General features: G+C 43.1%; 1 protein-coding gene across 2 annotated transcripts in view; it reads right to left on the reverse strand.

Annotated features, from left to right (window-relative positions):
* Nucleotides 1-488: 488 nt before the first annotated feature.
* Nucleotides 489-14,142, reverse strand: part of DGKD (diacylglycerol kinase delta) — a 1,999,080-nt gene continuing 1,985,426 nt past the window's right edge. Inside the window, exons 29-30 of one of the 2 annotated variants that reach the window (XM_069617879.1) lie at nt 5,715-5,845; nt 489-4,522 (exon numbers count right to left, since the gene is read on the reverse strand). In XM_069617879.1, the coding sequence (XP_069473980.1) occupies nt 4,433-4,522; nt 5,715-5,845 (221 nt within the window). In that variant the 3' untranslated portion in view covers nt 489-4,432. The remainder of the gene's footprint in view (nt 4,523-5,714; nt 5,846-14,142) is intronic. The other variant, XM_069617880.1, reaches the window with a different exon arrangement.

Raw genomic sequence — 14,142 nt, forward strand, 5'->3', positions numbered from 1 at the left:
GCAAGCTGGAAACGTATTATCAAAGATAAGGAATACGTCGGAGGACACAATCCCTTCGAAATGTATATATACATATGTACTAGCCCCGATGGCATGTCCTCAATGGAGTGAGGCACATCAGATCTTTGATGGACCAGACAGAGACCTGCACGCCATCCTCCAGTGGTGGAAAAAGTTTCTGAAGATCAGTTGTGATGGAGAGAGAATATCATAAATGAAGAATCTGTTGTAGTAAGGAATCCATTACAAATGTGGAATAGTTTGGCCATTTGAATTCACAGAAAGAGCGGCATGGCCAAAACGGGATCATTTCGTAGGTTCAAGAAATAACTGCCAAAAACAGAACAATGTGCAATTTGTAACATTTGATGGATGTTAAGTTTCAGGGTTCACCTAGGTGTGTTGAAAAGTATAATCATTAAGTGCTCCTTTATGAAATAGCATGAGATTTTAAGTTTATCTCATTAGGAAAAAACACAAGACACATGTTTCTTTCGTTTCTTTTTTTTCTTTTTACAGTAAAAACATTGCCTACAATACACAAACTTGAGTGTAAACACAGTTGTTCATTTTTCTCAATCAGGCATAAATAATAGCAAAAAAATATTTAAATATTTTTTAGGAACAAGACAAATGTGAAGAAAACGCGAGTGGGCCATTCACACGCGCATAAATCCACATGCTGAGTCCAGAAATAAAAGGAACATGTCAAGCTGCAGGTACCTGAAATGAAACATTAGTTGTACAACAACTCGAGTAGCAAAATCAAATCCCAACTCATCAGAAACCTACCTAGGTTGTTACCCTAATTTGCCCATATTATGTTTCCTGTTTTCCACTTTCATGCCTTAACTGATGTTTTCTGTATGACAGTATGTTTGGTTCCCAGTTGCGAGAAGCGAGTGGAAGCTGCATAAGCTGCATTGGAGAAAGCAAAGTTTGGACGGGACCCTGCTGCACACTGGCACTTTGTAGATGTGCATCATTGGCACATGCCTACAAGCTACTTGGACACTGGTAGCACGAATGGTGGGAGCTACGGTTGCTATGGAGCTATGGTTGGTCTCAGGCTGTTCCATTTGGGTACCTTAATGGAGAACAGCTGGCATCTGTTTTTTCGATTGTGCAACTGACCTGCAGGTACAGGGCTGTGGTACACCTGCATGGGGAAAGCATATGTGTAGTGCTCTCTCTCTTGCTCCGTGGTTCATATATTTTGCCACAATCTTGGAAAGTGAAAGAAATGTGTAATACTGACCAAGCCCTCTTTTGTCCCTTGTTCCGTTCCATTTCTTTCTTCCGTTCTTTCTTTTGTAAGGCTGCCCAATGCACTGTTCCGAAAAGCACAATGTCTTGCTTGTGCATGGTACAAAATAACAGAAGGCTGAGATGGCAATGTGGTTCCCTTGACCTTCACTGACACTGAATGCTCCCAAATTCTTTGTTGTTCACATTAAATGGTCCAACAAGCCACGGTACAAAAAGCACGTTCTGTGGCGGAGTGCACTGCCACATGGAATTTGCATGGGTTCAAAGACAGACAAGCACATGTGCACACTGACAGAGCAGCAGATATATGCAGAATACATGTATCCAGGAGTACAATGAGAGCAACACACACATTACACACTTGAGGTGATGTACGTAGGAGCCTACTAATAGAGCGGTGCATATACACACAGAAATGGATCAACTAATGCTTAATTCTGCACAAGGTATGCAACATAATGGAGTCCCATAAGAAAGTTGTAGACGTGCACACTAAAGACTATAATCGTGTGCACCGATTTGCACCGTCAGAGCAGTACAAAGGTACACGCTAACCACAGTGCGTGTGCTTAGGAGAGACTCACAAAACAGTACAAATGTGCTGTGCTCTACCTGTTGTGCAGCAGATTATTTGCTCTACCTGTTGTGCTACATACTGCTTTGTGCAGAGTGTCGATAAGAGCTCGACCACAACTCCTTGTTTTTCGACAACACCTCTTAAAGACCTTCCTGAGGATGGTTTCAAAATGGCTGAAATGCACTGCTTCATACTGAAACAGACAACTGTTGGTTGCTACATGCATAGTAAACTCATTAGCATGAGACTCTACGATAATGAGCTTGGCTCAAGTCAACCTATGAGCTAGTTGCCAACTGAATCGACAATAAATGCTCTGCGACTAACATGGTGAAACGAAATGAAATTATGACCATCTGCAGGGATAGAAGGTAATCCCAGAACTAACACTCTGGTGAATTTCGGAAAAGTAAATGCAGGGTCCTACCTTAATGAGTGAGCGCCCCAGTCAATGGTGATACTGGAGCTGGCCTGTAAAGGAACATATAAGTCCAAACCAAGATAAGGTTTAATCAGCTGCATACTCACTAGGTTATGTAAACACCCATTCACATTTGAAACAGAACCTGTCAACCACACTTGGTTAAATTATGCTCCTCCACCCACATTTTCAAAGAAGTACCAGGTGCGTCATTCACTGCCAGAGCAAACAAATTAAGAGGCAATGCTCCTTCCTCAAAAAGTATCCCAGATTATTACATTTTAATGCTGCTCATAACAGGATATTCTTTCTAAAGAACATCACACAGAAATACTCAAACATTTCTGGGGGGGTTTCCTCTGACATAAAAACTCATGGACACAGAAGCAGGGGTGCCTAAAGCCGCCTGCCTGGCAAGATGTTGCTATGCTTTGAACAGGAATTATTGGTATTAAGTCAAAAAGTATTTTTGTATTTGTCGAATAGAAAAAAGACAGATTTTGAAAGACCGCTCTGTGACCGCACAGAGCGGAGACAGCTCTGTGACCTCACAGAGCGGTCTTTCTAAATCAAACGGTCATACTCATGCCGCACACGAGAGCACGCAGGGGCTGACCGGCACGCCAGGACCCAGAAGCGCCGTCAGGGGAGAATAGGTGTTTGTGTGCGTGCATGTGTGATGCGTATATATGTGTGTTTCGGTTTGTGTGAGTGTTGTGTGCGGAGGGAGGCAGCAGCAGCTGAGAGAGGCGGTTCCGGGGGGATAAAACACCCCAATTTGGTACAAATCCTGGCAGAGAGGGTGGGGGGCAAAACAATGTCATCTTTTTGCTTTTTGTGAGCCGCCTAAAATCGGCTGAAAAAAAAGGTCTTTTTGTTAGGCGACCTACAAAAAGTGAAAATATGACATCGAACCAAATTCTTTCCTAAGTTAAAGAGGTTAAAGGTGGGGTGGGGTCCAGAAGGGCAGCACAGATTGTTTATGCCACCTCAATATTTTCTACCACCTAGTCCTTTAAAGACTCTGATAGTTCAGGCAGACTGTCAAACTATTTGACAGTCTGACTAAATAATATATCAACAGCACAACCCAAACAATTGAACAGATACCAGCAAAAACAAAAGCAACCGCCCCCAACGCATAGACTTCACAACACATGGGACAAGTCAGATAAGACACAGACATGGATCACTAGAGGGGTAGATGTTTCAGAAAGAAAATGGGGAAGAGGTGCTACTCATTACATAGTAGATAGACGAAAGGTACCTTCATTTACCGATATCATCTGAACTCGGACAATTCTACCCATTTATGTCAGAAAAGTAAATCTGCGACCATGAATGCAGATACAATCACTGTCTGCCCATCATAGTCTAGACAGAGGACTCTTACCCAAGCACAGTCCAGGTTTCACAGTTCAATGCAATTCCATCCAATTGAAATGACTGACTGTTCTTTGGACCATTGCGCCTTGGTTGGCTGTTTTTTCTGTTTCCACCACTGAATTACATCTTGTACCTTCATATTCTTTCGATTGCTCTTTTTCTTTGACCCAGATGAGGAGTATAAAGATCAACATATTTTGTGCATGGTGTACAAAGTATCTGCCTTGATATGAAACAATTGAATTTGCAGAAAATCTTTTACGTTACGTTTGCTGCAAAACATTCAGCACCTTTTTTATGCATTTCAGCCTTCAGATGATATTGAGGAGTTAATCAGCCTGAGAATAACTTAGAACAAAAGGAGAATCAAAGAGAAAATGTGCCTTTGATGGCAAATGGAGTGTGGCTGGATTGCTGCGTGGTCCATTAACCCATACAGAGACAATGTAATTAGTAGTGGCCAATTATATACTCCCTACTAAGCCCGAAATCCTGAAGGACAAATGTCTGCTACAGTGACCAAGAGAGGCAGATCATTGACTCAGGATATTTGGCTGTCTGATGCCCCAGTTCCTGTAACAGGTAGCCATGATCAGTTGCAGCGATGGCACAAATACACCAATGTATGAATTCTGACGACTGGTTAAGGTTAAGGGTGGAACGTAGAGGCAACCCAAGTGATGGTAAAACAATGGTGAGCACGCACAGGAGAATGCTGTACTGGCATTAACACCAAGTTCAGGGGGACGAACCAACAATGCAAGAGGTAAAAACAGAGGCTAAGCCTCGCTGACAGGAGGATTCCGGTTCAAGTCCCTCACTCCGTGTAAGATTCTCTTCATGTGACCCACTTTGGTCACCCCCAAGTCCTGAAAAGAAATATTAAAAATCAATCAGTAGTAGAAAAAGGGACACATATTTAAATGTCAGTAACAAACATGAAGCAAACACACCCAATAGAGTTGGATCCTAATTTTCTATTAAATGAGCATCTGAAAAAACATTTGCAATTAATGCATTCTCCAAACAGTCCATTTGCCCAATCACTGAACAGCATTAAAACATGTAGTTCACCAGTGAAGACTTATGTGGACACATTCAATCTCTAACCAAACAACAAAAATGCAGTCACCAAAACACCCACAACTGACTGTGCACATCCGACAGAGGAATTGGATCAAGCAGCAAAGAATATCACCATTAACACATGTGCAATAAAAAGCAACAAAGCAAAGCAGTTGGAGACTATAAAGACATGCCCAAACACCAAACAGAGAAAACTAAAAAAAAACACATAAAAGATATAAACAGACACAAAGAATCATTAACAAACAAAAGCAGAACATCACAAAGCAATGGACGTGTGGCACCTAAACATGGGAAGTGCAGGCAAACCCAACTAAGTCCAAACTTCATAATGCCACAACCAAAGAACCCAGACAAATTACAGAGGTATGTATGTATGTGGCAAGCAAGGAAATACACAAACAGCCAGGCACATAGCTTGCCAATGAGAACATGATATGACGTCCACGGTTCTTCAAATGACACCTCATGACTGACATTGGGAAGGATTTGCCAGAGCAAGCAGGAAGGTTGACACTTATCTCTTTCCCTCTAAACCCCGATGACCTGGAATGGCAGCTTCTCTTTAAGTGTGCCCAGCCTGGCTCCATTTAATAAACCAAGACGAATGTTGGGGATTTCAATCTGCACTCCTTTCGGAACAAAAGGAGAACTGTTACATGTATCTAAACCAATCAGAGGCAGGTTCTAAAAACACATTAAAACATGTGCATGGACTAGGTGCAAACATATCTATTTCTTTAAATTATCACCATTATCTGGTCTATCTGTTCAGGATGAAGGGGAGCCACAGGTGGCAGTCTTCTTAAACACAAGTGCTGCCATGGTGATCATTCAGAGGATGGAGGGTAAGGTGAAGAAATAAGTGAAAACCATACCCCTCTCGTTTCTGTAACAGGAGCCCACATTGTGTGTCCTCTGCAGCAAGACAAGCAGAGACTAAACTAATTACTATTAAAAGCAATTGCAAAGTACCTTAAGGTCCCTCCGTTCGAGGTGAAGGAGCTCAGAGCCCCGAATGTCGTTTCGGATGAAGATATCTTTGTACTCACAGAGACTGAGGCGCTCAAGCCATGCCGCCACCTCCTCCGTCCCCCAGAGGTGAACTGCCAGAGATGGAAAAGCAGGAGTGCGTTGAGTACCATATCCCAAAGCAGAGAAAAAGTGCAACACCCACAGAACCAGCAATCCCATGAAAAAGAGAGGAAGTTCACGAGGACTCACCATACCATCTGGGTGGAGGTGAGTACTCGTAGTCCCACAACAGAGCAAGCAGTTCTCAAAATGCAAAATAAGAGCAGAACATTTTACAAACACTGGAACAGGTGAAAAGCCTTGACCATTCGGATCCCCACTAGTGTTCCATTTGTGATAAAAGTCCCTCTGGGGGAAGAGTGAGCTTTCAATACTCACAGTTGTTTAACCATTCACACCACACTATTTGAAATTAAGCATGCAAGGCTTACTAGAAACAGCCAGGAATGCTCACATTTAGGGTGACATTATCCCCAAGTCAATTGGACATCATATTTTAATTAATGACCACAGCTCTCTTTTAATAAGTTACTCTATCATGGTGTGTGTAGTGCATTTGCTTTCGCTCTTTCACTGTTACCCAAGACTACAACTCACAGAATACCTTCTATTGTCAAATCAAAGCAGAAGACAGGAAACATACTGTTCCAGTGCCATGGAGTCTCATGTTCACTCTACTCACACAGTCCACCATGAACATATGTATACACCCACACAAGAAATATGCAGCATGAATCATTTACATCCCAGTAGGTGAAGGCAAGCAGGAATGCTCTCACACCAACAAGAGAGAAGAGGCATACAAAGAGAGCTGGACGTAGAGGTACTGTTGGAAAAAAGAGGTTCCCAAGTACTCACAGTCACACTTGAAAAAGGACAAAGCCGATCAGTCCTACCAAAAAGAAGATAGTTTCACAGTCTGACAAGGAAGAAGGGTTGTCATCTAGCCTCATATGTATGTATAAATGTGCATAGCACACGCACTGCAGGGGTGCCTATATTAAGCACCAGTACACCTACTAATAATCCTTCCTGGATAATGATGAAATAAGGCATGGGCCAAAAGTAAAGAATGCATTCATCCCCTTCAAGCTGACAGTTCAAGGTAGTTGGCTCAATGAGTGAAAAACCTCTGTTTCAGCACAGAGTACTGATATTTGGGAATGGAAAGCTATAACGAAGGACAGACTTCCATATTCAATGTACTGAAACAATAGTTAAGAAAGTTGCTCAGAAGAGAGTGAATACTGTACCCTTTCGTGAATAGTTCCTTTTCCTCCATATTTATGAGAGATCGTCCCCACGAAGGGGATGGGACAGGTATGATGAAAACAACATTATAATTAAATTATTTAGTGCCTTGGGGTCGTGCCACACACTTTAGCAGCTCCTTCCTCGTGCATACACCCAAACCCAACCATCAGTCCATTCTTACAAGCACACTCAACATATAGGCAGTTATTAGGGGTTTGAGGATGGGCCATATGGAACAAAAAGGTCCATGAACTTGGAGTACAGCAGTCACTATGGTAACATTTTCGTATCCCTAACTCCTATTGCATTGTTACCATACAATTAGGAGAACAGACAGCACTGTAACCTGGGCATAAAGGGTTAACTGTGTGATCTTATGGACAACGGATAACATTGTAACCAAAGATATTCTGTAAGACCGTTTGTCCAAAACGTCCAGCAGCTCTTCTACTGACAGCCATACAATAATGTTTGCAAAAACCATGGAGTGTAGCCAAGGCTACTGCCCTCGAAATGTCCTCTTAGAGAAATTGTCTTGTAAAAGCCAGTGAAGGCAGCTTAGCCCTTTCAGCATGCTTTTAGCATGCTTTCAGCATGCTTTCAGGAGGGACAATACTACCCGAGTGAACAACACTCTAGTATACATCATGCAATCCAAATAACGATAGTAGATGTTGCAGCTTTCTGCCAAAAGAATGATCTCTATGATTACAAAACAATGGTCATATGACCTGCAATCTATAGTCCTTTCATATTAGAAATGATTGCCCATCTCACATCCAAAATGTGAAGAGTGTCCTCTGCCCTCAGTGTTTGGGTATGGAAAGAAAACTGCTAAGCTAATCTCTTCATTGAGAGGAAATTCAGGTACAATTTTGGGCAAAGTTGAAGAACTAGTCAGAGTTGGGAAGATGCAACTTCAGGCGGATGCTGAATGGCCACACAAGATGTCTCTACATTGGATTTTGTAGCTGGAGTTGTAGGAATATTTATTTATTGATCTTATATATTTATGTACAGGAAGGAACAAAAAAGAACGTATGCTAGATAAGAAATCAGATTTGACAGGAAGCAGTGAGCTTCTTACAGTGGAGCGAGTTTGAGTGACATGAGCAGTCACCGGGGACAAGACATGGGCGGACTTACATAGATTAAGGGCAATGTACATTAGACATTTTTAAGTGCAGGTAGGCGGTAAGGCCAGCCATCTCAGGGATGTAACCATGAGGGATGAAGTGCTAGAGTGGAGGCGGAGAAAGGCAAGGACAGCGGCAAGGGACAAATGTTAGCTAGAAGGCAGGTGAAAGGTAGGTTAAGAGGGTAATTTAGAGGCGAGTAGGTAGGCTTTTAGTTTGGTTTTGAACAAATCGTGTGGACTGTTTCTCTAATGTCTGGAGGAAGAGAATTCCATGCAAGTGGTGCAAGAAGAGAGAAAGAGCGGAAGCAAGAAGAAGCAAAGGGAGGGTGGGGTGCAGGGGTTGTTGAGGAGACAATGCAGAGATTACGAGAAGGCTTGTAGAGTTGGACAAAGGAGGATAGATACAATGGTGCCTTACCATGGATAGATTTGTTAATCAGGAGAAGAAATTTAAATGTGGCCCTGGTTTGCTTCATCAGCCATCCAGCCTGGTGATGGTACAGGGTAGTAGGTGTGAAGTGAGGGAGGTCAAAGTGAGTCCTGGGAGACTTCCCTGTGCCACTGCACTGAAGGTGCTGTGTGTCACAATGTAAAGATGATGCCTATGAAGTTTGTCAGACTCCAAAGTCAAATGAAACACAAGAGTCCAAATCACAATAAAATTACATTAGAGGGGGAGAAAAGAAGGGCTCTCCAGGTTAGAAATAAAACGTCCTAAAGTCCAGCAAAAGAGCTGGGGGTCTCTAAGGTAGAAGGGAATTAGCAAATTTTTGAGAATTCTCCCTAATAGTGGTCCAAGGACACTTCTGAGGGCTCAGGGCGGTGGGATCCTTGAGAGCACCTCTAGACAGGTAAGTCCCACCCGTCCAGGGATTGAAGCACCGCACAGGGCCTTCACAGATCAGGTAGTCCAAAAAGGCTTTACCGGGCCAGACGCAGGAAGGGATGATGGGCCTCTTCAGGAGTCTTTTTCGGATCTTCAGTAGCTGTTCTTCTACAAGGGATTCTTGACTAAAACGCTGACCTGAACAAATGGCTGCAGGAGTGTCCTCTTCTTATCCAAAATCCAGCCTGGAAACAAATCCAAGCCCACCAATGGTAAGGATCTGCACAATTCAAAACAGACAGTAGTTGTCCAATCAGGGACAACTATTGGTTTCCTTCATGCACTCATCTAGACTCATTGGCAACCCAGATGTGAAGTGGGACCAGACAGTTCCACCCACTTCCTGAGCCATACACACACACAAAGGCATCAAAAGCATGCAAAAGCTGCAGCTTTCCTTGAGCAGAACCACCTCCGGTTCCTGAAGTAACTCAAGTCCTTCCTTTTCACTTCTGCTTTCTCTCCCTCTCCCCTGCTAATGCACCTGACTGCTCTGCGCACTGGTCACCTGGTCACCCTCTGATCTCGGGCCCAGGCTCCTGCATGTCCAGTTGCCCTTGCACTGCCTCTGGGCTCTCCAGCACTTAAAGGCATGGTCCAGTAAACATTTTTATTGTGCCTACGGGTCGGCCATGTTTTTTAAGCCTAAGTGGCTCGATTTTAGAAAACTTTCCTATGGACATTACCTGAGTTTTCGTCCATTAAACGCATGCAAAAACAGGCACCAGGGAGCTGCCATTTTGTGATAATCCTATCACTTGCCGCATCGCCCTGGCTGACCTGCTTCTGCGGCACTAAATCAAATCCCCCGCCCCTGAGCCTGACATTATCAAAACATTCATATTCCCCGCCTCTCTCCGTGACGTTACTGTGCTGCGTAGGCAAACGCGTCCAGTCATCTTCTACACGACTCCACACAGAACCCGGAAACCAACACAGACCATCTCACAACACAGCGCGCCACAATTCGGAATATGAAACTGTACTTTAAAATCAAACAACAACACGGTACATTTGGTAAAGTACATTTATTTGACATTAAATGTTTAGAGAATATTCAGCAATTGCCATATGAGCTCCGAAAGCCATTTATTTTCTTTTATCTGTATCCGCAAATCCGGATAAGTTTATATTGAGTCACACGCTGTTCCTTTATGGTACACAGGGTGTTGCTTTTCGTTAAAAGAAGCACTTTGGAAGCACGTTGAACCGCAAGGCTGTTCCATCAACTAGGCACTAGTCCATCATAAAGGTTGATATGTTGCTTCTTGCCACTAGTACAGCGTAAGAGCATATGGGCCCTTGGCGATCGTCCCATGATATGGTTAACGTGCTCCAGTTGTTCACACGAAGCTGCAGGTGTCTATTGAAGAATCCGTCTGCCGGTGTCTCAAACCGATGACAGTAGCAGAACGGGATCAAATACCTGTTATGAAAACAAAAAAAATATTTTATTTATTACGGCCGATCAGAAACTATTTGCTTGCAAGGATAGTTCAATGGAGTATGTTCGGCTCTAAAATCAATGCGAAAAGTAGCGAAATAAATCGAGGCCAACACACAATGAGAAACGACAGTCTACATGCGTGTGGAATGATACGATATATGATATGGCATTTGTAATGCGCCTATACACAAGTGTTTCAAGGTGCGACAAGGCAGGGGGGGAACAAGGGCAGACAGACAACGATCCTACTAGGCCAGGTGTCTTTCAGATCGCGCATGGGGAAGGGGAGAGGGGGGTAAAAGTGCTGTACATGGTTAGAAGAATACAAGATAAATAATAGGGCCAGCTGGTGGCAAGTGCAAGGTAAATGCCGGGAGAAGGGGCTGAAGGATACAGAGACAGTCCCGTAGTGCAGGTAGGCAGTGCAGGGAAAAGTGGCTGGGCCAAGGACCGAGATCGGTGAGACCAGTGGACCTGCATGCCCATGTGCCCACTACGAACACGTTTTCCTTGCTTTTCCTAACTCTTCATTCATTCATTTATTCATGCATACATTCATTAATTTTTTATTCCAGTATAAAAGCGTCTAAAGATTTACTCACATTATATTTGAAATTTCCATTGTGTCTCTGCGTAATGCAGTCTGTAAATCGGACCGTGCTCTTGACAACGATTTTTCGTATACTGAACTAAAATGAAACTCGGTCTATTATCTGAATTTTCTGCCTTATCGTCTCTTACGTTATTGCGCACCCCCTTCAAATGAAGTTCCTTCGGCATGGTCCCTGTCTCAAGGTCAAAAAACAATAGACCCTTATACTTCCAGTGAGACTTGTGGGCCTCTTCTGGGCGCGAGCTGAAAATCAAAGCCGCTGTCCTTCGCATTCTTTATTTGCAACATCCCGTAGTAAAGGCATCTGTGAGAACTTGAAGTTTAGAATCCCTCTATGTAGTGCGCCACAATGTGCAAATGCGAACTGGCTTCTCTCCCAAATGCCACGGCCCGCTTGGCGCATTCTAAGGCCCCCAATTTTGCAGCCCAAATGGAGACATTTAATTTTTGGCGGAAGGTCAGGGAAAGTATAAAGTACCACAGGAGTTGAGTTAAAAGTGAGATTTATTGTTTGTTTGTTTGTTTTATTATTTGTAATACGCAAGCCTCCCCTCCATTAACAGTGCGCAACAGTGCGCAGCATATACATTTACATGAGATGAGACATGAGAAAAATATATACATACACATATATGAGGTGAATAGAGAGAATTCAAAGATGACACCCAGCTTGTTCGCCACCCATGATGGTGAAGGTAGGGGTTAGGGTTCCAGGTACACTGTACAATAACATTTATTTACAAAACGATAATCGTAATGCAATTATTTAAACCGGGATTTGTACTTCACAACCAGCTGTGCTTTTGGTCGACATAGCACAGTTGCAATGTTCAGTGGCAATGGATCACTGCTCTGCACAGAAACGTCCAAAATTCCATATCTGTGCTTCTCTAACACAGCAACAATAAGGCCTTTCACAAAGTCGAACTGCATTTCATCATAGACTGGTTTGATCACCCATTGATTACTTTGTTTTGAAAACACCTTAGTGTAGCGAGGCATCCTTACTTTACCCCTAGTCCTAGATTGTTCACGTCCGACATTGCTGTTATGGGCCAAGACCGCTAGTAGAGTGCGATGTTTCATGCCCCGAAAGCTAAAATGCAAGCGCTTTGGCCTGTACTTTAGGCACATATTGTGGAACACCTCCAAATCTCCTGTGTGACAGAATTCTGTCAGTCCTCTCAAATCTCTTGATAGAGTTTTGTCGAAAAATCTTGTCGAAAAATCTTCTCAATGGCTTTGTGTGTCGGTGAAGATGTAATCAACCACTTCTTCTTCCTTGCCTCTTCTGGGGACAAAGGGTCATGTTCACATTGGTTGAAATGTAGGTTTTCTGACCAGCGGTGAACGTTGGTACAGTGGTGCATTAGTGACCGACATTTTTCAAGTAGTATTTCCACTGACCCCTCACAAGTTTTTGAGCTCCACCAAAGATGGTTGGTGATAGAATGTGACCACTGCAAAATACTGTCAAAACCTTTTTTTTTCCTGCAGCCGAGATTTTCTTACTGATTGATTTAGCAAGATGCCATACGTCAAATTGATGATTAATAAGCGGGAACTGCTCTCTCATTGCCTTGGCAATTGAAACGTGTCTGTCCGTGGCTATGAGGTCGATGTGCATTCCCCTTGATTGTAGATATTCCACTGATTTTATAAATCCTAGTTTCTCCATGGCCACTGAGGGTGTACATTGTGTTACCTGCACGACCACCAAACTCACAATCTTCTTACTATCCATGTCCTGAAAGTGTTAGGTGCAGTACTTGGCAGAAAATCCAGGGCTGTCGCACTGTCCATCGCCGGCTAGCCTGAAAAGTTTCCCTTCAAATGTACTTGCTAGAGACAATTGTTCAATTTTCCAAGCATCACTAATGGCCGGAAACAGATAATCACCTTGGTATATGAAGTACAGCGATTTAGAAATGAAATGGAGTCCCACAAACTGAAAGAAAGCCTCTAACTTTCTAAAACTGGAGCCACTAAAAAGTGATGCAGCTGCACACAGTAGATTGCCTGCTGGCATTTTCCCCAGCATCGTTTGTGCAGACCATGAGAATCTATGATTTAATCGACAGGCGGCATTTACTTTGACGTTACTGCCTTTTATTTGACGAGTTACATTAATCAATGGCTTCCCACATACTTTCCCTCTAACTGAATGCCCACATTTCAGCATACTTATAATTTCCATCAAACAACTGTCGAATACAATGTATTTGCTCTCTTTCATTAGACTGTCATCCTGCGTCAACGTTGTTTCGGCCTGTGACGTTGCAGAGATTTCAACACATTGGAAAGTAATATCGCTGCTATCAAGTTCTGATGTGTCTATGGATGCTGCGGCTGGTTCATTCTCTGTCATTACGACATCTGCTACTTCAACATTGATGGGAGAACACAACAATGTCGACATGTTTTTGGCTGGCAATTTTTTGGCGGGTGTAGATTGTGTGAATTGATCTGCAACTACTGCAGAGCTATCTTCAATACATTCAATATCTTCTTCTTGTGGTGGTGAGGTCGCACTGTAGCAATGGTCCAATGCAACTTTGCTGTATTCTCCCAACACAGTTAATTCATGTTCTGGCCATTGGACATGAGCATCTCGAGCCTGAACACGCCTCGCCTCAATTAATAGTTCCTCCATAGTGTACATGGTCTGGCAAGCAACATCTCTCATTCGCTTCACTGTCTGTGTATGTATAGTTCTGACACCCACGGGTAACTAGAGGAGAGATTTGAAAAGGGATGTTCAGTTTAAACAAAAGATAAAGTGTAGTCCAATTGACTGGAAAAAAACATACAATAGTCCCCAGCACAAACATTTTTGTAAAGTTATGAACTGTTTGTAACTAACCTTTTTTTGGGTTTTTTTCTTTGCACCTTTTTTGACTCGACCTTCAACATCTGCACGCTGTAGCTCCGATTCGTTTCCGCATGTCCTCCCTTCCTCTTGCGCTGCAACAACTATATTTTCTGTATCCGCATAGACAGCACGGAATGAGGCTCCATCGTCTCCCTGAA

The sequence above is a fragment of the Ambystoma mexicanum genome, chromosome 10, assembly GCF_040938575.1.
Source record: "Ambystoma mexicanum isolate Mex_15411 chromosome 10, UKY_AmexF1_1, whole genome shotgun sequence".
In the NCBI taxonomy this organism is placed as follows: Eukaryota; Metazoa; Chordata; class Amphibia; order Caudata; family Ambystomatidae; genus Ambystoma; species Ambystoma mexicanum.